This window comes from Macaca thibetana, chromosome 14, assembly GCF_024542745.1.
Source record: "Macaca thibetana thibetana isolate TM-01 chromosome 14, ASM2454274v1, whole genome shotgun sequence".
Taxonomy (NCBI): domain Eukaryota; kingdom Metazoa; phylum Chordata; class Mammalia; order Primates; family Cercopithecidae; genus Macaca; species Macaca thibetana.
In genome coordinates this window covers 8,369,337-8,396,480 of record NC_065591.1, presented here as the reverse complement: position 1 = coordinate 8,396,480, position 27,144 = coordinate 8,369,337, and the positions used below count along the sequence as shown (strand labels likewise).

The following is a 27,144-nucleotide window of genomic DNA, read 5'->3' as shown; positions in this document are numbered from 1 at the left end:
TTTTTTTTTTTTTTTTTTTTTTTTTTTGAGACGGAGTCTCGCTCTGCTGCCCAGGCTGGAGTGCAGTGGCGTGATCTCGGCTCACTGCAAGCTCCGCCTCCCGGGTTCACGCCATTCTCCTGCCTCAGCCTCCTGAGTACCTGGGACTACAGGCGCGCGCCACCACACCCAGCTAATTTTTGTATTTTTAGTAGAGACGGGGTTTTACCATATTGGCCAGGATGGTCTCGATCGCTTGACCTTGTGATTCGCCTGCCTCGGCCTCCCAAAGTGCTAGGATTACAGGCGTGAGCCATCGCGCCCGGCCTGCACTGGAGTTTTAAGTCCCAGTAGTTTTAAGTTAGGGCTCCTCTCCTCAAGAAAAAAACTCATACACACAGATGTGCCACATTTTGCATTCAATTTCAGGGGTTCCAAGGATACACTGACGCTCATGTGGCGCTCCTTCAGTCTTAACAGTTCACGGGGCGCGGGTTTAAAAAATCCAATCCAGGGCTGGGCGCAGGGGCGCATGCCTGTAATCTCAGCACTTCGGGAGGCCAAGGCGGGTGGATAGCCTGGCTTCAGGAGTTCGAGACACCCCCCGCCCATCTACAAAAAAATACAAAAATTAAAGGGGCGTGGTAGCGTTCATTCGTAGTAGTCCCAGCTAGTGGGAAGGCTGAGGGGGTAGGATCACTTGAGCGCGGGAGGTCGAGGCTGCAGTGCGCCGTGATCGCGCCACTGCACTCCAGCCTGAGCAACAGAGTGAGATCCTATCTCAAGGGAAAAAAACAAAACAAAAAAAACAGGGAACGTGGGAAGGAAGCGTTCCCTAACGATACTAGTTATAGCGGGTCGGAAACTGGGCTATGGAATTGGAGATAACGGGAAAACACCACCCGCTGAAGCCACGACCCTAGGAGTCCACTAAGCGAGCGCCCATTGTAGGAGGGAGGTGTCTACGGAAAGGCCGTGAGGTAGTGAACACCCCGTTGTCGGTGAAGTGCAAGCGCAGGGATGCCGGGGAGGAACTTCCAGCCACGAAGACACTGGCTTAATGCCCTCTAAGTCCTTCCAGTTCTGGGATCCCATCTCCGGGTTAATTCCGCTTCCCTTGAGTAGCGCATGCACAACGGGACCACTGGCTCAAAGAACCCACCCGACCCGCGACGGCGCGAATGTGCACTGGAGCAGTGATCCCGGTCTTCCCATGAGCCTCTGGGGCCGGCTCCAGGGCGAGCGACGGAAGCAGCCGCTCTTAGTTTCCGGCAACACGACAGCGGCTGCCGAGCGACCCGGAAGTATTCCCATTTTGCGTTGTCTGGGCTCGGCGGTAGCCGGGCTTGGAGTGGACGTGCCACTATGGGGTCGTCCAAGAAGCACCGCGGAGAGAAGGAGGCGACCGGGACGACGGCGGCGGCCGGCACCGGGGGCGCCACCGAGCAGCCGCCGCGGCACCGGGAACACAAAAAACACAAGCACCGGAGTGGCGGCAGTGGCGGTAGCGGTGGCGAACGACGGAAGCGGAGCCGGGAACGTGGGGGCGAGCGCGGGAGCGGGCGGCGCGGGGCCGAAGCTGAGGCCCGGAGCAGCACGCACGGGCGGGAGCGCAGCCAGGCAGAGCCCTCGGAGCGGCGTGTGAAGCGGGAGAAACGCGATGACGGCTATGAGGCCGGTGAGGAGGCGGGGCCTGCGCAGGGGGCGGGTCGGGCAGGGGTCCCGGAACGTGCGGGTCTGGGTGTGCGCACAGTGTCAGCAAAGCTCTCCGGATCGGGAAACCCCCAGACTGTCTATATCAACTCTTATTAAATAGTCTTTCTACGGGATCCCATGAGCCCAGGAGTTAGAGGCTGCAGTGTGCTGCGATCCCGCCAGTGCACTGCAGCCTGGGCAACAAAGCGAGACTCTGTCTCAAAAAAGCTTTTCTACGATTGTTTGGGATTAGAGGTAGACTGTCTCCACCTGGCTCCTTGAGGATAGAGAGCTTCCGTTTTTCTCAGTTGTCTGGTACAGTCACAGATTCTCAATAAATGTGTTGAATGAATGAATGAAGTAGTGTCAGCATATGCAGAGGCAAGAAAAACCTGGTATTTGACGAATCGTATTGGACGAATCGTGTAGGGCTCCTGGTAGAGAAATGAAGGAGTAAGATAGGCAGGGATGTGAACGCAAAGGACCCTGTACTGTAGGCTCTGTTAAGAAATGTAGATTGTCTTGACAAGGTAGTAGGGAGCCTTGGCTGTGAGTTGAGGAGTGAGTTGCTCAAATCCGTATTTTGTAAACATTACTGGATTGAGAACTTAGTCAAAGGTAGTCGGGATTGGAGACCAGGAAATCAGGAGGGCTACAGACCAGGTGAGGGCTGATGGTGGCCTGCACCAAGGCAGCAGCAGTGAAGTGGAGAGAAGTGGACAGGTTGGAGAGGTGTTTTGGAGGAGGAATGAACAGAACTCAGTACTTGTATGAGGGTGGGAAGGAGAAGGAATTGAGGATGACTCCTTGAATTTTGGCTTGAGCAGCCAGATAGGTAGTGGGTGTCATTTCTACTGAAATTGAGGAGTAGGGAAGAGAAGGAGATTTGGAGCGGGGTGGGGGAAGATAATTCACTTTTGGGGTTGTCAAGGTTTATGTGCATAGGGAAATCCAGAGTTTGGACTGGATAAAGCCATTGGGAGTCAGTATCTGGGTGGCCAGTGAAGCCCGCGAAAGAATGCGACATGAGAAGCCGGGGTCAGGAATAGAACCTGAGAAATGCCCTTATGTTAGTAGTAGGCAGAGAAAGATGTTACCAAAAAAAGGAGATAGAGTAACCAAAGAGGCAGGAAAACCTTTGTGTCATGGGAACTTTGGAAATAGAGTATTGTTAGAAGGAGGGAGTGATCAGCAGTCCCATATACCACAGGAGATCAAGGAAAACCAGAACTGAAAAGAACCCATTAGATTAGAAATGAAGGAGACTGGTGACTTTGGGGAGCCTGGAGAGATTGGGATCCAGGGCCCAGGTGGAGAGTGGAGCCTTTAAGATACAGGATGGGAATGCAGGAAAGGAAGAGGTGTTTTTTTTTTTTTTTTGAGACAAAGTCTTGCTCCATCTCTTTAAGAGACCTTGTCTCTTAAAAAAAAAAAAAAATGAAAGAAAAAAGGAGAGGGCAGAATGGTGACTGTAGCAGTTTGGATCTCTTGGGTCAGGATAGGAAGGTGCGCAGAAGAGGCAGGGCTCTGAGACTGGACTCAGGCAGAGGAGCTGCTGGGGAGCTTGGGTGGAAGAAGCTGCTGTTTTCTGGTGTTTCATCAGGCCCAGGTGCTGGTGAGGGGCCCTCATCTTTGATCCTGCAGTTGGAGGCAATGATGCTGGCTTGTTGGCCCTATGTTCAGCTCCTGAGCCATGCTTCTTCTTCTTCCAGCTGCCAGCTCCAAAACTAGCTCAGGCGATGCCTCCTCACTCAGCATTGAGGAGACCAAGTGAGTACTGTCTCCCTTGTTTCCACTTTGTTTTTCTAAGATAGGTGGCTCTGGGGCCAGCCCTGGGGAGGCTTTCTCACATGAAAGTGTGCTAATTGGAGTTGGAAAGGTTGTATAGATCATCTTAGCAAACAGTAGAGTTATAGAAGAGGAAACTAATACCTAAGAGTAAAGTGGCATTCACCGGTTAGATGCAGACCAGGCTGGCGCCCATGTTTCCTGCTTTGGAGGCCAGGGCCCTTCCCAGTGTCCTAGGCTTCCTGGGGCAGACTGTGTGTTTGGGACCGCTCACTCCCACCCTGTTTCTTCTCCTGTCTGTTTGGAAATGCACATGGCGCCCTGTGTCTTTGATAGCCCCTAACACTTGTATCCTTTGATAGCCCCTAACACTTGTATCTCTTGTTCTCAGTAAACTCCGGGCAAAGTTGGGGCTGAAACCCTTGGAGGTCAATGCCATCAAGAAGGGTGAGTATGGGGCTGAGGATGGGGTTTGGGGGAGAGGGCCATCTGAAGGGGTCTTTGAAGAAGGTGGGATTAGAGGGCAGGTTCAGCACGGTTTAGTGGTCTTACACATGCATATTTGCCGGAAGGCACGAGGTCCCTTCTTGCTGTTCTAATGTGGACCTGGGGCTCTGCTTGTTTTCTGAGTTAGAGCCGTGGCCGTCGCATACTCACTCTGGCTGTGAGGTGTTGTTAGATGGACTGGAAGATGTGCACGCTTGCTGCAAACTGGGCTGTGCGGGGGTGGGTCTGTTGTTTTTCTTTAAAGCACAATTTGAGGAGCTTTGGAAGCCACAGAGGGTCCTGTCGTGCTGCATGGGTTGGCCAGGAGTGTGGGGACGAAGTGGGAGCAGGGAGGTGAAGGATTGTTCCTTCCTGTCCTGACCCCTTCTGGCCCCCTGAGCTGGAAGGGGGCAGGGTGAGTGGCTCCCTCCTCTCCCCACCAGCCATGGGCGGGCATAGCCTCACGTCTGGGCCCCCCTTCCAGAGGCGGGCACCAAGGAGGAGCCCGTGACAGCCGATGTCATCAATCCTATGGCCTTGCGACAGCGAGAGGAGCTGCGGGAGAAGCTGGCGGCTGCCAAGGAGAAGCGCCTGCTGAACCAAAAGCTGGGGTGAGGGGTCCTGGCCAGGGCAGGCAAGGGAAGGGCTGGGGAGGCCACCATCCTTGGCTGCCTTTTGAGTGGGGTTGGGAGCAGGAGCTGGGCTCCTGGAGCATCACTTTCTCCCCTCTTCAGGAAGATAAAGACCCTAGGAGAGGATGATCCCTGGCTGGACGACACTGCAGCCTGGATCGAGAGGAGCCGGCAGCTGCAGAAGGAGAAAGACCTGGCAGAGAAGAGGGTGAGCACCTGGGCAGCATGGGGTGGTTGCCCAGTGCTTTTGCTGGCCTGACTGGGCACTGAGGCAGGGGTCGACCCCAGAGAGGTGAGACGGGGTTCGGAGAGGGGATGGGCTGTGGTTGGTAGCATCCGCTTTGGATTCTCAGCAACTTTCCTGCAAGGCCTGCTCTTTTTGCACTCCGCTTGGTAGAGCCCTGAGTGTTTTCTGGTGGTGCTGAGTGGCCTGAGGTCCTAGGTCACCCCTCCCTGTCCCATAGGCAAAGTTACTGGAGGAGATGGACCAAGAGTTTGGTGTCAGCACTCTGGTAGAGGAGGAGTTCGGGCAGAGACGGCAGGTGAGGCTGCAGCAGCCGGGGTGGGTGGTGCAGGGCACACTGGCGGCCTTGATGCTGGAATCCCAAGGTTGGGCGCATGGAGGGAGGTTCTTTACTCGCCTGATTCTTCTGTTAGGACCTGTACAGTGCCCGGGACCTGCAGGGCCTCACCGTGGAGCATGCCATTGATTCCTTCCGAGAAGGGGAGACCATGATCCTCACCCTTAAGGACAAAGGTGACGCGAGCTGGGTGCCTTGGGTCGGGGCACAGCCTCTGCTGAGTTGTGGACAAGTGTGAATGGCCACTGCTCTGTGCTGCCCGCAGGCGTGCTGCAGGAGGAGGAGGACGTGCTGGTGAACGTGAACCTGGTGGATAAGGAGCGGGCAGAGAAGAATGTGGAGCTGCGGAAGAAGAAGCCCGACTACCTGCCTTATGCCGAGGACGAGAGTGTGGACAACCTGGCGCAGGCACGGCCCAAGCAGGCTGGGCGGCGGGGGCTGGGGTGGAGAATGTCGGGAATAGGGGCTCTGAGGAGGTGGTGGCTCAGTGGCTTTTCAGGAGCCACCCTGGGTCCCAACCTGTACCTCTTACCTTGCAGCAAAAACCTCGCTCTATCCTGTCCAAGTACGACGAAGAGCTTGAGGGGGAGCAGCCGCATTCCTTCCGCTTGGAGCAGGGGGGCATGGCCGATGGCCTGCGGGAACGGGAGTTGGAGGAGATCCGGGCCAAGCTGCGGCTGCAGGCTCAGTCCCTGAGCACGGTGGGGCCCCGGCTGGCCTCCGAGTACCTCACACCCGAGGAGATGGTGAGCCCTCTTGCGCCTTGTACTTGGGGTCATGATTCTCCCTCCCCTTGGGGCTCCTGCGCTGCCCGCAGGCACTGGGAAGAGAGGGCAAGTATTTCTGTTCACAAAGCGCTTGGCCTCGTGGGCAAGCAGTAAATGGCAACCTGGGGAGGCAGCAGGTGTTGACGGGTCAGGGCTGCTGAGCCAGATGGGCCCCAGTTGGTGTTTCTGCTCTGCCATACTGCCAGCTTGTGCCTTGGGTAAGCCATTTAACTGTGAGCCTGGGGCGCCCCATCTGGAGTGGCAGTGATAGGAGCCACCTCCTGAGGTTGCTGTGAGGATGAGTGACAGTGTGGGTGAGGGGTGACTGGAAAGGTGTGCGTGGATTCTGTCCGCAGAGTGACTGTGTGAATGTGAGGTAGTCAGCTGGTGTAGTAGGCGTCTTGCTCAGTGGGTAAGAGCAGGACTCTGGAGCCAGACTGCCCGGCTTTCCCACCTAGGAGCTGGGCGACCTTGGGGAAGGTACTTAACCTCTCTGTGCCCCAGTTTCCCTAATCACCAGTGGAAGGGAGATAGTAACCACCCCACGTGTTGCTCATGTGTGAGAAGTGCTCAGGACACTGGCTAGCACAGAAGAACACCAAAGAAGTGTTCATCCTCGCGGGCTTGTGGTGGCCTGCCTTTCCCCGCCCCGCCCCACGCCTCCCTCTTCCCCTCAGGTGGCCTTTAGAAGGACCAAGCGGAGGGTGAGGAAAATCCGCAAGAAGGAGAAGGAGGTCGTAGTGCGGGCGGATGACCTGTTGCCTCTCGGGGACCAGACTCAGGATGGGGACTTTGGTTCCAGGTGGGCTTGGACACCATGGTGGGCTGAGAGGGCTGGGCTGGGGTGTCCCGGGGGCTGGTGCTCACCAGAGAGGCCTCCTTCCCTCAGACTGCGGGGACGGGGTCGCCGCCGAGTGTCTGAGGTGGAGGAGGAGAAGGAGCCCGTGCCTCAGCCCCTGCCGTCGGATGACACCCGAGTGGAGAACATGGACATCAGTGATGAGGGTGAGCGCCTGGCCAGGGGGTGGGAGGGGGCAGGGACAGGAGCCCCGGGTTGGAGGAGATTGTCTGAGCAGGCATCCCCTGTGTATCCCCCAGAGGAAGGTGGAGCTCCACAGCCGGGGTCCCCGCAGGTGCTGGAGGAGGACGAGGCGGAGCTGGAGCTGCAGAAGCAGCTGGAGAAGGGACGCCGGCTGCGACAGTTACAGCAGCTGCAGCAGCTGCGAGACAGTGGCGAGAAGGTGAGGCTGGGCATGGGCAGGCCTGGGGCTACCAGTGCGTCAGCAGTCACCTGTCCTCACGAGCACATGTGTCATAGGCAACAGCCACATTCCTGTCTGAAGCCTCTTTTCCATTTGTTTTTTGTTTTCTGGGTTTTGTTTTTTTTTGAGACAAGTGTTTTGCTCTGTCGCCCAGGCTGGAGTGCAATGGCGTGGCCTCGGCTCACTGCAGCCTCCGCCTCCCTGGTTCAAGTGATTCTCATTCCTTAGCCTCCTGAGTGGCTGGGATTACAGGCACCTGCCACCACACCCGGCTAATTTTTGTATTTTTAGTAGAGACGGGGTTTCACCGTGTTGGCCAGGCTGGTCTCCAACTCCTGACCTCATGATCTGCCTGCCTCGGCCTCCAAAAATGCTAAGATTACAGGTGTGAGCCACTGCGACCAGCCCTGGTTAAAGTCACGTTTTCTGTTTAAAAGTCATGTTTTGCAAAAGTTTTTAGATGCCTGCTTTAGTAGGGGATCCTTTCCTGGCCTCTCTCTTCCTGTGCATGTTTGTTGAATGCCTGCTGTGAGTAGTGCATTGTTCTTGGGCCGAGAAGGTCATTGGTGAACAGGACAGCCACGGGGCCCTGGACTCAGAGAAGTGGCTTTCTAGAGTGTGTAGGGGAGAGCTTAGGGAGCAGCAGTGACCTGGTGAACGCAGGAACGGTAATTTCTGATGGTGACAGGAGCTGGGCACTCAGTAGGCCAATATAATGTGCTGGGGTTGGGATCTTAGACGGGGGAGTGCGGGGAAGACCTTTCCAAGGTACTAGTTCAGCTGAGACTTGAGTCACACAGAAGAGCCAGCCTTGCGGGGGATTAGGGGTGGCAGCAGGTGACAGGCTGGCGTTTAGGTGGTAGATCAACCAGCAGGTATCTCAGGAGAAGAGACCTTAGAGTGCCTGAGGGCCAGGGAGGCCGGAGCAGAGCAGAGAGTGAGGGGGTGGTGTGAGCTGAGACGGAGAGGTCAGGAGGCCAATGCAGGGGGAGCCTTGAGCCCACGGTCATCGCTGCCCCACAGGCACAGTGTGCCAGGCACTGCCCGCCTGCTCTGTGTTTGCTGATTCATTCCATCCTCCCAGCAACACCCTATGAGGGAGGTTCTGTCACCTCTGTCATTCCAGAGGCCACATTTTTAGCCCGACCCCACACTTCTCACCTAGGAAGAAGCCAAGAAAGGGTGTCCAGGAGAGGGAGCAAGGGAGGGAGGCTTCTGATACCACTGGCAGGCAAAGAGGGGACAGTTGCAGTGGATTGAGGACCGGGAGGACAGGGGAGTTGAGGAAGTGAGGGCTGCACCCGGGACGGAGGCCGGTCCGGACTGGAGAGGACGGATTTGAGGTTTAAAGGGCTGGAGAGGACGTGTTTGAGGTTTAAGGGCATATGGTCTCTGTCCGGCACCTTGGGTGCTCTGCTGTTGTAGGGAAAACAGCCAAGACAGTCTCTAAGTGAGTGGGCATGACTGGGTTCCAGTAACACTTTATTTCTAAGAACAGGTGGTGGGACATAGTTTGCATGGCCTGGCTCTAAAAACGAACAGATAAATGGGGTGATAGGCTGACAGGGCTGTTTTATGACTGAAATGAACATAAGGGTATTAGTCCCATGGATCTTAGCCTGCCTGAACATTAGACTCACCTAGGAAGTTGTTTCTGTTGTTGTTGTTTTAAGAAACAAGGTCTCGTTCTGTTGCCCAGGCTGGAGTGCAGTGGCGTGATCATAGTTCACTGCAGCCTTGAACTCCCGGGCTCAAGGGATCCTCCTGCCTCAGCCTCTCAAGTAGCTGAGAGCACAGACATGTGCCACCACACCTGGCAAATTTGTAAAATTTTTGTAGAGGGTCTCAGTGTGTTGCTCAGGCTGGTCTTAAATTCCTGAGCTCAAACGATCCTCTCGCCTCCACCTCCCAAAGTACTGGGGTTACAGGCTTGAGCCACCAGGCCTGGTCTAGCCTAGAAAGTTTTTGTTGTTGTTGTTTTTTGAGACGGAGTCTTGCTCTGTTGCCAGGCTGGAGTGCAGTGGCACGATCTCGGCTCACTGCAACCTCCACCTCCCGGGCTCAAGCAATTCTCCTGTCTCAGCCTCCTGAGTAGCTGGAACTACAGGTGCACACCGCTACACCCAGCTGATTTTTGTATTTTTAGAAGGAACGGGGTTTCACCATGTTGGTCAGGCTGGTCTCAAACTCCTGACCTCATGATATACCTGCCTCAGCCTCCCAAAGTGCTGGGATTACAGGCATGAGCCACTGCGCCTGGCCACCTAGAAGGTTTTTTAAACATATGAGCCACACCCCACACACTGTGCAGGCAGAAAAGTGGAAAGCCTGTCACAGTGAACACCTTTGTCTTCTAGAGTCAGTAATTATAAATATTGTTACAGTTCTTTTCTTTCTCTTCTTTTTTTGCTGACCACTGCAAGTTGCAGATATCATGACACTGCATCCTTAACTACTTCAGCAGGCATCTCGCGAAATCAGGGCCTTCTCCCGCATAAGCACACTGCCCTAACAAGCCCATAAATGCTGTAAAACAGCAGCTCGCATGCCCAGACTTTCCAGTTATCCCCCAAAATGTCTTTTTAATTTTTTGTTGTAAGCAGCATCCAGTCAAGTTTCACACCCGCAAAGGAGCCTTTTTCTGACTAATGGAGATGCTAGAGTATGTGGGGGAGACAAATTTGTGACGGAAGAGGAAAAAGATTTTGGCAGGCAGTGGTGGAGCCTAGAGTACAAATGGAGGGTGGGCTTGAGTGAAGCCAGCTCGTGTCGTCATGTATTTCGGGAGGGAAGGTGGGGAGGGCACAGCAGCTGTGGTGACCTTGGTTAGGGGAAGTCAAGGCAGCCCATGTCCGATTGTTCCGGTGTTTTCGAGTGACGAGGTGGCAGGGGTGGCGGTGCAAAGAGACGGGAGATGCTGTTCTGGAGAGTGGTGGGCAGACATACCACTGGAGAAGAGCAGGCCTGCCAGGCAGCGGGGATGGTGGGATTAATGGGCTGAGGAGGGGGATGGTGGGATTAATGAGTTGAGGAGGAGGATGGTGAGATTAATGGGCTGCTGAGGAGGGGGATGGTGGGATTAATGAGTTGAGGAGGAGGATGGTGAGATTAATGGGCTGCTGAGGAGGGGGATGGTGGGATTAATGAGCTGAGGAGGAGGATGGGATTAATGGGCTGCTGAGGAGGGGGATGGTGGGATTAATGAGTTGAGGAGGAGGATGGTGAGATTAATGGGCTGCTGAGGAGGGGGATGGTGGGATTAATGAGTCGAGGAGGAGGATGGTGAGATTAATGGGCTGCTGAGGAGGGGGATGGTGGGATTAATGAGTTGAGGAGGAGGATGGTGGGATTAATGGGCTGCTGAGGAGGGGAATGGTGGGATTAATGAGCTGAGGAGGAGGATGGTGGGATTAATGGGCTGCTGAGGAGGCGAATGGTGGGATTAATGAGTTGAGGAGGAGGATGGTGAGATTAATGGGCTGCTGAGGAGGGGGATGGTGGGATTAATGAGTCGAGGAGGAGGATGGTGGGATTAATGAGCTGAGGAGGGGGATGGTGGGATTAATGCCCTGAAGCGGTAGATGGTGGGATTGAGGATTGGGTTTTCTAGGGAGGAGGGACAAGGCAGTTAAGCGTTTCACAAAGGAGAGGTTCTGTTGATTTCCCCCGAGTCTAAACTGGGTACTGAGGGACATAACAGAGAGTGATGGGTATGAGGACAGGGCCTGGAGTCGTGATGTGGTTGAAGAATTACTAGATTGAGGTTAATACAGTCAATGAGCTAGAAAGAAAGGATGGAGAAGACAGAGAGAATCCTTGATTGTTTTGTTTTGTGACAGCGTCCCACTTTGTCGCCCAGGTTGGGGCGCAGTGGCTCCTATCAGCTCACTGCAATCTCCACCTCCCTAAAGGTACTCTGTCCACATACAGTCATTGGGGGTTAGGGCTTCCCCATATGAATTTAGGGGGTACATAGTTCCTAGATAGGACAGCATATCGTCAAGATGTCCATATCATGTAGTTCGTTTCTAGGTTAAATGCAATTCCAGTACAAATCCCAGTAGGGACTGTTTTCGAAGCTGGCAAACTGATTCTGAAATTGGATAAAGTAGGGGCATTGTGGCAGTGTGGGATTGCATAAGGATAGATTAATAGGACAGAGACCAGACAGAGGGGCCCCGAGACAGAACCGTGTCCCAGTGGAAAGAGATGCTTATCAGTGCAGTGAGTGGATTTGGGACAGTCAGTTATCTATTTATTTGGGGAAAAAGTGAAATTGGGTTTGTACCTCACACCTTGCAGATAGATTAAGAACTTCAAAGTAAAAACATAACATTTCGGAATCAAACTAAGGAAATTACATTTCTAACTTTTTGGTAGAAAAGATTTGTTTAAGTTGTTAGCAAAGCCAAGGCAGGAGAATTGCTTGAGGCCAGGAGTTCGAGACCAGCCTGGGCAACATAGCAAGGCCCCCCTCCCCCTGGCCAAACCCATCTCTAAAAATGTGTTTTTAATTAGCTGGGCATGGTGGCATGTGTCTGAAGCCCCAGCGATGCCGGAGGCTGTGGCAGGAGAATTGCTTGAGTCTAGGACTTCGAGGTTACAGTCAGCTATGACTGGGCCACTGCACTCCAGCCTGGGTGATAGAACAAGATCCTGTCTCAAAAAAAAAAAAAAAGAAAAAGAAACAGGTTCCATGGGTGGGTTTCTTCAAGAAACCATGAAGAAAAAAGTGAACATATAACTACATAGAAATTGAGAATGTGTGGCCGGGCACGGTGGCCTGTAATCCCAACGCTTTTTGGGAGGCAGAGGCGGGCAGATCACGAGGTCAGCAGATCGAGACCATCCTGGCTAACATGGTAAAACCCCATCTCTACTAAAAAAAATACAAAAAAGGCCAGGCGTGGTGGCTCACTCCTGTAATCTTAGCACTTTGGGAGGCCGAGGCGGGTGGTTGGATCACCTGAGGTCAGGAGTTCAAGACCAACCTGGCCAACATGGTGAAACCCCATCTCAACTAAAAGTACAAAAAAATTAGCTGGGCGTGGTGGTGGGCGCCTGTAATCCCAGCTACTTCGGGAGGCTGAGGCAGGAGAATCACTTGAACCTGGGAGGCAGAGGTTGCAGTGAGCCGAGATGGTGCCATTGCACTCCAGTCTGGGTGACAAGATTGAAACTCTGTCTAAAAAAAAAAAACACACACACACACAAAAACAAATAGCTGGGCGTGGTGGCGGGCGCCTGTAGTCCCAGCTACTCGGGAGGCTGAGGCAGGAGAGTAGTGTGAACCCAGGAGGCGGAGCTTACAGTGAGCTGAGATCCGGCCACTGCACTCCAGCCTGGGCGACAGAGCGAGACTCCATCTCAAAAAAAAAAAAGAAATTGGAACATAAGTTTTTTGTTTTTTTTTTTTACAAAACATATGAAGAATATAAAAACACAGACCAAAAAAAGATATTTGGCCATATATACAACCAAGAATGGGTTGGTGTCAAGAGTATACCAACAGACAAAACAAATCAACAAAACAGAAAATAGGCGAAAGATGTAGGTAAGACAGGCAGTTCACAGAAGAGAAAGCCTAACTGACCAGAAAAATACCCGCTGAACCCAGCTTCAGGAGGGATCACGGAAAGCTGAGCTAAAACAGTGAGGCACCTGCCACCCCCAAACAATTCTGCATAAAGGTCCAAGCCTGAAACAGTAGCGAGTATGAGTAAAGACGTGGAGCGGCCAGAATCCTCAGCCACGCTGCTCACAGCCATGGGCAGGAGTCTAATCAGACGAGAGGGAACGTGTGTGTGCCCCGGGCTCACCCCACACCTCTCCTGAGTGTGCCCACCTGCACCAGGAGACAGTGTCAGTGGGCCTGCAGCTGCAGTACTTGTGACAAAAAAAGTCCGTCCTTAGTGGGCTGGACATCGAGGAGCATCCAGCTCACGGGCTGTGATTCCATAGTGGAAACTGATGAGCTACAGCCATGTGCATCAGGGTTACTCTCGGAGGCACAGATTTTTTTACAAAACAAATTATAGAAGAGTCGTACAGTGTGGCTCAGGTTGTAGAATACTTAATACACAACAAAATAACTGTTCAGGGGCAGGTCCTTATGTGCCAAAGCCATGAAGACAAGCTGATGAGTCATGAACACAGATGGGGAGGGGATGCTCAGGTCTGAGCAGGGCATTAGCGATGCTGCCCCAGCCCAAGGCAGAGGGACATGGGTGTGTGTTTAGTTACTGTTTTAAAAAGCACATCAGCGACCGGGCGTGGTGGCTCACGCCTGTAATCCCAGCACTTTGGGAGGCCGAGGCGGGTGGATCATGAGATCGGGAGATCGAGACCATCCTGGCCAACATGGTGAAACCCCGTCTCTACTAAAAATACAAAAAAAAATTAGCTGGGCGTGGTGGCGCATGCCTGTAATCCCAGCTACTCAGGAGGCTGAGGCAGGAGAATCACTTGAACCCGAGAGGCAGAGGTCGCAGTGAGTCAAGATGGTGCCACTTCACTCCAGCCTGGCCAACAGCGAGACTCTGTCTCAAAAAAAAAAAAAAAAAAGCATAGCAGCTGGGTGTGATGGTTCATACCTGTAATCCCAGCACTTTGGGAGGCCAAGGTGGGTGGATCACTGGAAGTTGGTTTCGGGACCAGCCTGGGCAACATGGTGAAACCCTGTGTCTACTAAAAATACAAAAATCAGCTGGTCGTGGGGGCATGTACCTGTAGTCCTAGCTACTGAGGAGGCTGAGGCAGGAGAATCACTTGAACCTGGGAGGTGGAGATTACAGTGAGCAGAGATCATGCCATTGCACTCCAGCATGGGTGACAGAGTGAGATGATCTCAATAAGTAAATAGCGTATGATGCATTAGATATACCCCCTTTTATGTTTACAATGAAATTCATTAAAAAAATAAATGTTCCTGGATGTCCTGGAAGATTTTTTTTTTTTTTTTGAGACAGGGTATTGCTCAGCCCAGGCTTGAGTGCAGTGGCAACATCACGGCTCACCCTAGCTTCGACCTCCAGGCTCAAGCGATCCACCCACCCCAGCCTCCCAAGTAGCTGAGACTACAGGCATACACCACAATGCCTGGTTGATCTTTGTATTTTTTGTAGAGACTGTGTTTCACCTTATTGCCCAGGCTGGTCTCGAACTCTTGGGCTCAAGTGATGCTCTAGCCTTGGCCTCCCAAAGTGCTAGGATTACAGATGTGAGCGACCACACCCAGCCCCTGGGAGATTTTTTTTTTTTTTTTTTTTTGAGACAGGGTTTCACTCTGTTGCCCACTCTTGAGTGCAGTGGTGTGATCTTGGCAGCCTTGAACTCCCAAGCTCAAGCAATTCTCCCACTTCAGCCTCCAGTAGCTGAGACTATAGGCGTGTGCGACCACAATGGCTGATTTTTATATTTTTTGTAGAGATGGGATTTGGGCATGTTGCCCAGGCTGGTCTCGATCTCCCAAACTCAAGCAATCCACCTGCCTCAGAAGATTTTTTAAAAAAATGAATGTCGGCCGGGCGCGGTGGCTCAAGCCTGTAATCCCAGCACTTTGGGAGGCCGAGACGGGCGGATCACGAGGTCAGGAGATCGAGACCATCCTGGCTAACACGGTGAAACCCCGTCTCTACTAAAAAATACAAAAAACTAGCCGGGCGAGGTGGCGGGCGCCTGTAGTCCCAGCTACTCGGGAGGCTGAGGCAGGAGAATGGCGTAAACCCGGGAGGCGGAGCTTGCAGTGAGCCGAGATCGCGCCACTGCACTCCAGCCTGGGTGACAGAGCCAGACTCCGTCTCAAAAAAAAAAAAAAAAATGAATGTCATATAAAATAGAAGAGGGATGCAGAAGTGGACATAGTGACTCGAACCTTCACTAAGGAGTGAGGAGTTTGCTGTTGGGGCTGCAGGGTTGAGGAAGGAGTTTTTTTAAGAGGGGAGATAGTGGGTAATCGTTGCGTGTGGCTGGGCATCTGCGACAGGAGGGAAAGCAGAGGGTGCTGGTGCCTGTGGGGGGTCGCTGGATTCAGTGCTGGCAGCACGAGCGAGTTCTCTTCCCATGTCACGGAACCTGCTTTCTTGGTGAAGCAGGAAGCGAGAAGCTAGGCTGTGGGAAGTCAAAAGAGTGGGCCACCTCACCGCACTGAGGGTTCTAGAAGTGCTGTCTAGAGAGTCCTGAAATGGGTTTGTTGGGGGAGGGGCGAGTGGCAGGAGGGACCCTGGAGGAAGGAGCTTGAGGCTGAAGTAGTGTGCGAGGGGCTTTGGAGGGGGATCGGCACAGGCCTGGTCAGGAAGGCCCTGTAGGATATTGGGTGTTCATTTAAAGGGCATCCAAACCCATTGACGGGTTTGGAGCAGAACAGTGACCCCAGTGAAAGAGGTGCAGAGTGGAGTCAGGAGGCAGAGAGCAGCTGGGCCTGCATGGGCTGTGGGCGTGGCCTGTCTTGCTGCTGCCAGGGAGGACCCTTGGGTTCTTGGGTCTCAATGGCATCACCCCAGAAACTGCTGGGTTTGCCCACAGCTGCTCCCTCCCCCAGGTGGTGGAGATTGTGAAGAAGCTGGAGTCTCGCCAGCGGGGCTGGGAGGAGGATGAGGATCCTGAGCGGAAGGGGGCCATCGTGTTCAACGCCACGTCCGAGTTCTGCCGCACCTTGGGGGAGATCCCCACCTACGGGCTGGCTGGCAACCGCGAGGAACAGGAGGAGCTCATGGTGCGTCTGGGGCGGCCCCACCCTGCACTTCCCTGGGCTGGCTGGGCGCCTGCACCAACCCTGGCCTTTTGTGCCCCAGGACTTTGAACGGGATGAGGAGCGCTCGGCCAACGGCGGCTCCGAATCTGACGGGGAGGAGAACATCGGCTGGAGCACAGTGAACCTGGACGAGGAGAAGCAGCAGCAGGATGTGAGGGCTGCGCCGCTGGCGGGTGGGCATGGGGGTGGCGCTCAAACTAGAGATGAGCACTGGGCTCAGTGTCCAGAGCCTCAGCCTCCTCATCCAGAGTGGGCTCTGCAGACCTCTCAGGGCGATCTGAGGAGTAAATGAGGAAATTAAATGTTGTGGAGGCCTGGTGCCTGGTGGGTGGTGACCAGTGGGTGGGGCTGAGAAGAGCCGGTATGGCCTGCTAACCACTTCTGTCACGTGTCCCCTAGTTCTCAGCCTCCTCCACCACCATCCTGGACGAGGAACCGATCGTGAATAGGGGGCTGGCGGCTGCCCTGCTCCTGTGTCAGAACAAAGGTAGGGAGCTCAGGGCAGCCCTAACTTGGGTGGGCCTGGGTGCTGCAGCAGGAAAAGGGCTGGTGAGGGCCTGCGGTGCGGCAGGTGCAGGCAGGGTCCCCTCCGGTCCCCTCTGCTGCCCCTTTCAGTCCCAATGCTGGAGCCAACTCCCTGGCCCAGAGCCACTCCTTCCCCTCCACCCCGGCGTCTGTCCGTCTGCTCTGCCTTTGAGGCTCCACACCTGCTCCAGGAAGGAGAGCGGAGTTGAAACTGGTCCAGCTGTGGCACAGAGAGCCCTGGTGTTAGGACCCCAGCTCTGCATTTCCCTGGCCAGTGGCCCTTGGCATGGGGCGCGTTTCTGGCATCTTTGCTTTGCCTGTAGAACAGGCCTGATGGCTTTCCAGAGACAAGGAAAGGGAGATGCCCCCACAGGGCCTGCTCTACGTTCTCAGGCGGCCCTGGAGCTGCGGCCCTCAAGGGGTTGGGAGTCTCACAACCCCTCCGTCCCTAGGGCTGCTGGAGACCACAGTGCAGAAGGTGGCCCGGGTGAAGGCCCCCAACAAGTCGCTGCCTTCAGCCGTGTACTGCATCGAGGATAAGATGTGAGTGTGGCGGGGTGTGTGCAGGGCTGATGGGCCTGTGCCAGCTCGGAGCTGCAGGAACACAGCAGGCAGCAGCTCCTCACACTAAGGCCCCCTCTGTCTCGGGCCAGGGCCATCGATGACAAGTACAGCCGGCGGGAGGAGTACCGAGGCTTCACACAGGACTTCAAGGAGAAGGACGGCTACAAACCTGATGTTAAGATCGAATACGTGGATGAGACGGGCCGGAAACTCACACCCAAGGAGGTGAGCAGGGCCTTTTGCAGGCGGAGGCCCAGCCTGCCACAGGGAGGCCAAGCCCAGGGCCGTGCAATGCCCCAGGGTCCTGGCTCCATCAGCCTCTGGCCGGGGGCCTGGTGAAGTGCCACGGATAGGGAGGGGGCCCTCAGGGCCGAGAAGGGCTCTGCCTCAGTTAGTCTCTAGTGGGCACAGCAGTCCTTTCGCAGGCCAGGCAGGAGGGTCCAACAGGCACTCGGGACCTCTGCCCTCCTGTCCTCACCCGTGTGAACCCTTCAACAGCTTTCCTGGCCCGCAGGGCCATTCCAGCATCCAGACCCTTCCATCACTCTTGTAGGCTGCCCGACCCTCCTGCCCACCACTCAGCTGCCCCCATGCTCTCTGGGGTTTGTCTCCCTCCAGCCCCAGCGTCCAGGCCCCGCCCCTGCGTGGCAGGTCACCAGGTTCCCTGTACTCTGCCACCATGGCAGCACATCTGCTAGCCAAGCTGGTCTCCCGGCCTCTGCTGGGGCCCTGCAGAGTGCCAGGGTCTGTGCCCTTTTCCTATGCCCTTCCCACCACCCCAGGCCTGGCATTGGGGTGAATCAACACCCGCCCTGTTACTACACACCTTGTGGGCACAGGTGGCTCCGGCCCCAGCCAGGGCTCTGCAGCTCCCCTCATGCCCTGTGTCCCCAGGCTTTCCGGCAGCTGTCCCACCGCTTCCATGGCAAGGGCTCAGGCAAGATGAAGACAGAGCGGCGGATGAAGAAGCTGGATGAGGAGGCGGTGGGTGCTCTTGGGGACGTGGGGGGCCTTGCGCCTGCCGGGGCAGGGGTGGCTGGTGTGTGGGGCCTACTGCAGCCCTTGTTGAGTGGCCCTGACCCCGCAGCTCCTGAAGAAGATGAGCTCCAGTGACACGCCCCTGGGCACTGTGGCCCTGCTCCAGGAGAAGCAGAAGGCTCAGAAGACCCCCTACATCGTGCTCAGCGGCAGCGGCAAGAGCATGAACGCGTGAGTGACTTGAGGCTGGTGGGGTTGGGTGTGTGGGGTGGGGAGGGGAGAGGTGGCGTGGCCTGTGCCCGCCTCTGCAGCCTCACGCCCTGTTCTTCTCTGCAGGAACACCATCACCAAGTGACAGCGCCCTCCCTCCCCGGCCCCGCCGCAACCTTCATATTAAATAAAGCTCCCTCCTTATTTTTTCCTCCCTGGTCGTGGTACAGATTCCAGGGTTAGATCCTTGGTTGGGTGTGGCACAGAGTCTGGCTCCTGCTAGGTGAGACCCGGCCATCAGATGACACAACTAAACGACGGAAGAGAGAGCGAGAAGGGTCCTCTGAGGCTCCTTCCTTCTCCCCTGGCTGTCGGTCACATCTCTGCAGGGCCGGCTCTCTGATAGAAAGTGGAAGGCGGTTTTAGAAACTCGTCACCCTGCTTTCTTCTGGCCTCGGGGGCTGCACAGGTCACTGTCCTGTAATCTCTCCCTGTCAGAGAGCCCAGGGCAGCCCAGGACTGCCCAGCCTGGTGGGCTGGGGATTAGGTTTTGGGCAGGGCACAGGTGCCACCTTCTGTCTTGGCTGTCCTGTGCCACTCTGGTCTGTGTCTAGAGGAGTGAAATTCCCAAGGTTGGGCTGGGAGTGTTTTGTGCACGCGGTACGGGGAGGGCTGGGAGTGTTTTGTGCACGCGGTACGGGGAGGGCTGGGAGTGTTTTGTGCACGCGGTATGGGGAGGGCTGAGCCCAGTGCCTCCTGGGAGACTTGCCCACGTGCAGTGACCCAGAACAATGGGATCCTTGGCCTGAACTCTGTGATAGAGCTTGACCGAGCTGCTGGGGGGACACGTGAGCCTCAAATCCATAGAAAGACAAACGGCCACCTTGGGTGCCCAGGACACTGGTGCCCGGCCCCACGTACACTCACATACTTCCCAGGTGGCTCCCCCATTTTAAGATTTTAAAAATGAAACCAAAAAATAAATTGACAAAAACTGTGAACTTTAAAAAATAATCAACTGGGCACGGTGGCTCACGCTTGTAATCACAGCACTTTAGGAGGCTGAGGCAGGAGGATCGTTTGAGCCCAGGAATTTGAGACCAACCTGAGTAACGTGGCAAAACCCCATCTCTGCCAAAAATACAAAGATTAGCCAGGCGTGGTGGTGAGCGCCTGTAGTCCCAGCTACTTGGGATGCTGAGGTGGGAGGATCGCTTGAACCCGGGAGACAGGCTGCAGTGGGCCCTGATTGAGCCACTGCACTCTAGCCTGGGTGACACTCAGACCCTGTCTCAAAAAAAAATAAAAATAAAAAAATTTTAAATAATCTTGGGGTGAGAAAACTGTAGACAAGGTGCAAAACCCAGTAGCCTGAAGATGCACGGTTGGCACTGACGCTATTGCTGTTGTGTGGCTGGAGCTGCAGGGCTGAGTCTCTGGGTGCCCTTCCTCGAGCTCTGTATTCTCTGTAGTTTGACGTCTGACTCTTGATTCTGTTTTCATCTTGGCTGCTTCGTGGGCTTCTTCAGGAAGGGTGTCCTGGGGTGTCTAGGCTGGGACTAGGACTTGGGGCAGTTTCAAAAGCCTAGGAGGAAGCTGGGAACAGTGGCACACGCCTATAATCCCAGCCCTCTGGGAGGCTGAGGTGGGTGAATCACTTGAGGCCAGGAGTTCGAGACTAGTCTGACCAACATGGCAAAACCCCATCTTGACTAAAAATACAAAACAAAAACAAAAACATGGTGTGATGGCGGGTGCCTGTAATCCCACCTACTCAGTAGAATCGCTGGAGCCCAGAATGTCGAGGTAACAGTGAGCCAAGATGGTGCCACTGTACTCCAGCCTGGGCAACAGAGTAAGACCTTGTTTCAAAAAAAAATAAAGGAAGCCTAGGAGGTGCTTTCAGGGTTGGGACCGGGCAGTCAGTTGTCCCTGGCATGGACCCCAGGCCCCGGCCTAGTGTTCAAGTCACACCTTGACATCTGCAGGAAATGGTCCTTTAGGAGGCTGTCAAAGCTGCTGTCACAGCTGAAAATGACCGCAGCCTGGACTAGGGCCCAGGTGGAGCCGGGGTAGAACAGGCTGGCGTCAGCTCTGAGGCTGACTCACTTTCTGGCGCTAGTAACGGGGCAGAGTACGTGGTGAATCAGGGGCCTCCTCATTCGCGCCATCTTGCTTCCTCTCTGCATCTCTGGCTCTTGGTCCCAGCCCAGAGACTTCCCTTCTCTGCCCTGGCATACTCTACTCCGCTCCCCAGCTGTGTCCTGCTCGCGTGCCCAGGGCTGGGAGTGGCTGGGAACTACCAAATCCCTGGAGGCCTGAGTGCCCCAGGAGACAGAACTCAAGGAGGCTTCCCAGCTCTGCTGCTCAGTAGCCAGACACCAACAGTGCTTCCCCTGCCCTCAAGTACCTGAGGGGCAGTGGTGGCTCAAAGGCTGCCCTGAGGGTCAGTGAGCCCTCAGCTAGGACCTCAGGAGCCAGGCGGGTGGCACTCAGGGAGGAGAGGGTGCTTATGTTTGTCCTCTGCGTTTCCCTTCACTGGGAAGGATGACCTGGGGCAGGTCATCAAGTCTCTGTCTCACCTACAAAATGGCGGGGGGAGGGGGGCGTGATCTCAGACTTCTAGGGCCACCCTACTGTATAGTTGAGGACCAATCCTTCCACAACTTCAACAAAAATGTGCTTAGCATTGGCAAGCACTGTCTAAGAACCCAGAGCAAAGCCGGACAGGCTACCTGGGCCTGTGGGGCTTGGTCCTAAGAGCAAGCAGCCACTGCGCAAGGGCATAGCCAGGTGTGAAGGATGGGAGGAGGCCCAGCTCCTGCCCTCCCAGGGCCCATCTCTCCTCCGGATGGGCCTTCCGGGTTGGTGATGCTGACCCCAGCCCATAGGCCAGTGGTCCAGTGCTGTGTGGCCTTGGTTTTGAGCAAGGCCAGGACAGGGTCCTCCTCTTGCTCTTCGGGCCTGCCCCTTCCTGTGCCCACATCCTACCCGGGTCCTCCAGGCTCCTCCAAGCCTCAGCCTGTGGCCCCAAACCTGCCCCACCCAGCCCCAGGCAGGGTCCTGCCTCTTCCTCCACAATTCAGAGATGCTCTGGAGGGCCCAGGCAGGCCCTGCCAGCACGGGCTCCCTGTGGACCTGGGAAAAGGTGCCCTTCTGTACAGTGGACGCAGGCCTCAGGAGCACGGCCTGGTAGGCAGGTTCGCCCCCATTCATCCTACAGCGTGGTCCCTGGCGCCCCTCAGTGCCAAACCCACGATTGCCCCGGGGCTTTAGTTTCCTGCCCTGCCTTCCCCAGCTGGTCCTGTCATTGTCCCTTGGCTTCCTCAAGAAGGGCTCAGCCCAGGTGTACATTGGGCAGTGGCTGAAGGTGACAACCAGGGTGAGGACCTGGCTCTGCTGGTGTGGGGTCTCTGGGCTCCAGTGCCATGGGTGGGAGGGACAGGCTGGTCCCAGGAAAGTGGGGATTTCGCAGTAAGAGTCCCGGAGGAGCAGGACTAATCGGCTGGAGTTCCCAGAGAGATCCACCAGCAGCCACGTTGACAATGGAGAGCAGGGTGGGGCTGAGGACCCTGACAATGCAGAGATTGCTAAAAAGAGTTTCCAAAACTGTGATACTGTTTAGAACCCACAGAAAAAGTTGCAAGCAATACAAAGTGTTCCCTTTGAGGCATTTGACAATCACTGGACAAGGGGATTCTGTACTGCCCCAACTAAGTGTGTGTTTCGTGCAAACAAGGGCGTTCTCCCACATAACGCCACCCAGGACATCGGGAAAAGTACACTGATGCATCACTTCCACCTCATTTTAGACCCCAACTGTCCTAATGTCTATTTTTTTTTCTTTGAGTTGTGGCCTTATTTATAAGCACTGGATGAGTCCCTGGCCACCCCCAGGACAGAGCAACCCTACCCAGCCCCAGCCCAGTTAAATGCTACAGTTGGGAGCTAGGGGGCTCGAGGGAGGAATTAAGGGAAATACAGGCCTAGGGACATGTACTCTGTTAAATGGTCACATATAGGTCAGATCCTGTGGTCTGCAGAGCCACGGCTGTCACCACCCCCACACCAGGACGTGGAAGGTAGGGAGAAGAGCCTGAGGGAGCCGAGGCAGGCCCAGGGGTGCCCACCTGTCGTGCTCTGGAATGTGGAAGGGACAGGAATGGCTCTCAGGGAGTGTATGGGAAGGACGAGGTTAGAACTGTCTTATTCCATCCTGGCTAACACGGTGAAACCCCGTCTCTACTAAAAAATACAAAAAACTAGCCGGGCGAGGTGGCGGGCGCCTGTAGTCCCAGCTACTCGGGAGGCTGAGGCAGGAGAATGGCGTGAACCCAGGAGGCGGAGCTTGCAGTGAGCTGAGATCCGGCCACTGCACTCCAGCCTGGGTGACAGAGCGAGACTCCGTCACAAAAAAAAAAAAAAAAAAAGAACTGTCTTCTTGTGGGACCCAGTGTTAGGAACAACACCTGGTTTGCTTCTCTGTAAACACAGCAGCCTTGAGGGAGTGGCTGGCCAGCAGAGGCTCTGCCTACCCCAGACCCAAACACAGCCCGGCTCCTTCCCACCTCTACCCAGAAAGGATGGCAGCTGCTGGCTCCCTGCTCCCTTGAAGGGGCCAGGCACAGTCTGTGAGTCCTCGAGGGGCTCAGGAGAAGCTCTGGACAGGGTGGCTGACCTTCAGGCAGGCCCAAAAGAGGGCCAGGCCCAAACAGCACAGCCGGCAAGATGACAGACACCAGGCTGCGTGGAGGCCTCTGTGTCACCCTGCGTGCTTCCTTGCACCAAAGTAGGCAGCAGATACGTCACTTCCATGGATGTCTGCACCCGTAGGTGACACTTTCCTGCAGCGAGGGTGACATGTGAACTCTGTCCACAGAAGAGTACTCCTGCAGTGCCCACGGATGGCCCTGACACCCACCTGAGGTTCTGGACCCCACAGTGATGATTCCTTTGCAGTAGGGCCGAGGTCAGGTAACCCTCCGAGAAGTCACTTTGCAGACGAGACAGCTATGGTGACTTCAGACATATTTCTCCCCGGGCTGCGTTCTGGATTGGAGCAGCTTTGTTGCAAGCACTGCATTGACTACAAGCTGATGAGTCCTGCCTTCCGCCTTGATAAGCAGTGGGCACGCTTGCTCGCTGGGCTGGGCAGTACCTCATAGAAGGGGGTATGCCTGGGGTGGGGCAGGTTTACTGGCTTCACTCAATGGTACAAAGGGGGTCAGTTCCTCTGGGCCCAGCCCCACCTCCATCCCACCCCACTAAATCATTGATGAGGGAAGCCTCTCCATCTGCAGCCACCACCAGCAGGTCACCAGCCTAGTAATGTCCTTTTTACTTTTTTTAAGACAAGGTCTCGCTGTGTCGCCCAGGGTGGAGTGCAGTGGTACGATCATGGCTGGCTGCAGCCTTGACCTCCTGGCTCAGGTGATCCTCCCACGTCAGCCTCCTGAGTAGCTGGGACCACAGCCACATGCTGTCATGTCTGGCTAATTTTTGTTAATTATTATTATTATTATTAGAGACAGAGTCTTGCTCTGTCGCCCAGGCTGGAGTGCAGTGGTGCCATCTTGGCTCACTGCAAGCTCCGCCTCCCGGGTTCACACCATTCTCCTGCCTCAGCCTCCTGAGTAGCTGGGACTACAGGCGCCCGCCACCACACCTGGCTAATTTTTTTGTATTTTAGTAGAGACGGGGTTTCACTGTGTTAGCCAGGATGGTCTCGATCTCCTGACCTCGACATCTGCCTGCCTCAGCCTCCCAAAGTGCTGGATTACAGGCATGAGCCACCATGTCTGGCCAATGTCTGGCTAATTTTTTTGCAAAGATAGGGTCTTGCTATGTTGCCCAGGCTGGTCTAATTCCTGGGCTCAAGCAATTCTCCTGCCTCAGCTTCCCAAAGTGCTGGGATTGCAGTATAAGCCACACCCAGCCAACTGTCTGTTTTAGCAAAAGGATTCAGTTCAGGCAACTGCACCTATTGCAGTTCTGGCCGTGAGCCACCACATCCAACCAGAATTATTTCAAAAGACTTTACGATAGAATGTTTTGACCTCACATCCCTAGTAGTCTATAGAATATTTTGACCTCACATCCCTAGTAGGATGTCTATTAAAATAATTTTTTAAATTAACATAATGAATTCTTAAACACATTTAATAGTCTTATTGTTAGTAATAATGATGATGATATTGGCTGGGCATGGCGACTCGTGCATGTAATCACAGAACTTTGGGAGGCTGAGGCAGGAGGATTACTTGAGGCCAGAAGTTCAAGACCAGCCTAGGCAACATTGTGAGATCCCCATCTCTACAAAAAAATTTAAAACTCAGCCAGGCATGGTGACATGCACCTGCAGTCCCAGCTACTCATGAGGCTGAGGCAGGAGGAGTTGGAGACTGCAGTGTTCTAGGATCATGCCACCTCACTCCAGGCTGGACAACAGAGCACGACCGTGTCTCAAAAAAAATCCCCAAAAGATACAAACAAAAGAAAACTGAAGCTACGTAATAGGTACAATGGGGTTCATTATTCCATTCTATCTACTTTTGAGTATGTTTGAAAATTTCCATTATAGAACTTTGTTTAAAAAGAGAGAACAAGAACATGTTGGCTTAGCAACAGAAAAGTATACATATGTTCAGCCAAAGACATGAACAAGAATGTTCTTAACAGCACTATTTATAACAGCCCCAAACTGGAAACAACCCAGATGTCCATTAACAGAAGAAGAAATAGCCGGGCATGGTTCTTTGTGCCTGTAATCCCAGCAACTCGGGAGGCTAAGGATCCCTTGAGGCCAGGAGTTCAAGACCAGCCTGGCAACCACCTCTAAAAATATTTTTTAAATTTAGCTGGGTGTGATGGCTCATGCCTGTAGCTGTAGTCCCAGCTACCCAGGAGGCTGAGGCAAAGGACTGCTTGATCCTGGGAATTTGAGGCTACAGTGAGCTATCCTCACACTTGTGAATGGCCACTGCACTCCAGCCTGGGTGACAGAGTGAGACCCTGTCTCTAAAAAAAAAAAATCAACAAAGGGTAGACATTCATATAACCGAATGAGTAACATGGATAAACCTCACAGACATGAAATTGTACCTCCTGTCTGCTTCCATTTAATACAAAAACTGGCAACATTATTTTTTTCTGTTAGAAGCAGTATAGAAGGCCGGGTGCAGTCACTCATGCCTGTAATTCCGACACTTTCAGAGGCTGAGGTGGGAGGATTGCTTGAAGCCAGGAGTTCTAGAGCAGTCTAGGTAACAAAGCAAGACCCTGTCTCTACAAAAAAATTCTAAAAATTAACCGGGCGTGGTGGTGTGTGCCAATAGTCCCAGCTACTCAGGAGGCTGAGGTGGGAGGATTGCCTGAGCCCAGGAGGTTGAGGCTGCAGTGAGCTCTGATCACACCACTGTACTCCAGTCTGGGTAACAGAAAGAGACCCCAGTTCTTAATAATGATGATGATGATAATAATAATAATAATAGGGGTTCGGGGCAGTAGAGAGTGCAAAACCTCACGGGGCTTTCTTTGGGGGGCTGTTTTGTCTCTTGATCTGGGTGCTGGATAAGGAAGTGCTCACTTTGTGAGAATGTATTATTTGTGCACTTTCTTTTCTTTTTTTTTTTTTTTTTTGAGACGGAGTCTGGCTCTGTCGCCCGGGCTGGAGTGCAGTGGCTGGATCTCAGCTCACTGCAAGCTCCGCCCCCCGGGTTTACGCCATTCTCCTGCCTCAGCCTCCCGAGTAGCTGGGACTACAGGCGCCCGCCACCTCGCCCGGCTAGTTTTTTGTATTTTTTAGTAGAGACGGGGTTTCACCGTGTTCGCCAGGATGGTCTCGATCTCCTGACCTAGTGATCCGCCCGTCTCGGCCTCCCAAAGTGCTGGGATTACAGGCTTGAGCCACCGCGCCCGGCCTACACTTTCTTGTATACATAACAGTATTCAAGAAAAAAAATTGATGTTGAGTTCATGTTAAGATATAACCAGCATTGGCTGGGTGCAGTGGCTCACGCCTGTAATACCACCACTTTGGGAGGCCATGGTGGGCAGATCACTTGAGGTCAGGAGTTTGAGACCAGGCTGGCTAACATGGTGAAACCCCGTCTATACTAAAAATACAAAAATTAGCCGGGCTTGGTGGCACACACCTGTAGTCCCAGCTACTCAGGAGGCTAAGGCACAAGAATCACTTTAACCTGGGAGGCAGAGGTTGCAGTGAGCCGAGATGGTGCCATCGTACTCCAGCCTGGGCGACTGAGTGAGGCTCTGTCTCAAAAAAAACATCAAGCATCATTTTACATAATGACATAAATATAAAAAATGGCCAGCATGGCTGGGCGCAGTGGCTCATACCTGTAATCCCAGCACTTTGGGAGGCTGAGGTGGGCGGATCATGAGGTCAGCAGATCAAGACCATCCTGGTTAACACGGTGAAACTCCATCTCTACTAAAACTACAAAAAATTATTCAGGTGTGGTGGCGGGCGCCTGTCGTCCCAGCTGCTCGGGAGGCTGAAGCAGGAGAATACTGTGAACCCGGGAGGCGGAGCTTACAGTGAGCCGAGATTGCGCCACTGCACTCCAGCCTGGGTGACAGAGCAAGACTCCATCTCGGGGAAAAAAAAAAAGGCCAACATTAGAATGAGTGAAAGTTCATAAACTCTTCCTATGGTGACTCACATATGGCATAAGGAACTAGCTCACTGGTTTTGCCTTCTCCTTCCTCTCTTCTCTAAAGTTCTTCATTTCTTAGGCCTGTAACTTGCTGTCTTCCCACTACGGTGCCTTCTAATAAAGAGCTATCCATTTTCCAAAGCTAAAAACAATGTAAATCTTTGCTGTGGTTATTTTTTGACACATCAAAAAAGGCACCAAGCCTAGATGTTTTTTTTGTTTGTTTGTTTGTTTATTTGTTTGTTTT

The 27,144-nt window shown here is 54.1% G+C and overlaps 3 protein-coding genes across 5 annotated transcripts in view; 1 reads left to right on the top strand and 2 right to left on the bottom strand.

The window, feature by feature from the left end:
- EFEMP2 (EGF containing fibulin extracellular matrix protein 2) overlaps window positions 1-27,144 on the bottom strand; it is a 363,083-nt gene that overhangs the window by 100,480 nt on the left and 235,459 nt on the right. The window lies entirely within an intron of this gene.
- The window catches only part of CFL1 (cofilin 1), a 170,576-nt gene that overhangs the window by 111,739 nt on the left and 31,693 nt on the right, over window positions 1-27,144 (bottom strand). Inside the window, exon 1 of one of the 3 annotated variants that reach the window (XM_050756796.1) lies at window positions 25,927-25,930. The exons of the other annotated variants lie outside the window; for them this stretch is intronic. The gene's annotated coding sequence lies outside the window, so the exon portion shown is untranslated. Of the gene's footprint in view, window positions 1-25,926; window positions 25,931-27,144 lie in introns of those variants that run through there. 3 annotated transcript variants of the gene reach the window in all.
- SART1 (spliceosome associated factor 1, recruiter of U4/U6.U5 tri-snRNP) lies at window positions 1,145-18,430 on the top strand. The gene is made up of 20 exons (XM_050756835.1): window positions 1,145-1,657; window positions 3,387-3,444; window positions 3,854-3,909; window positions 4,433-4,559; window positions 4,683-4,788; window positions 5,045-5,122; window positions 5,238-5,337; window positions 5,427-5,569; window positions 5,701-5,907; window positions 6,606-6,730; window positions 6,818-6,933; window positions 7,027-7,169; window positions 15,730-15,903; window positions 15,983-16,093; window positions 16,342-16,429; window positions 16,920-17,010; window positions 17,121-17,256; window positions 17,926-18,015; window positions 18,119-18,240; window positions 18,346-18,430. Exons 1-20 carry the CDS (start codon window positions 1,345-1,347, stop codon window positions 18,362-18,364), a joined length of 2,403 nt encoding a protein of 800 aa, XP_050612792.1. The 5' UTR covers window positions 1,145-1,344; the 3' UTR covers window positions 18,365-18,430.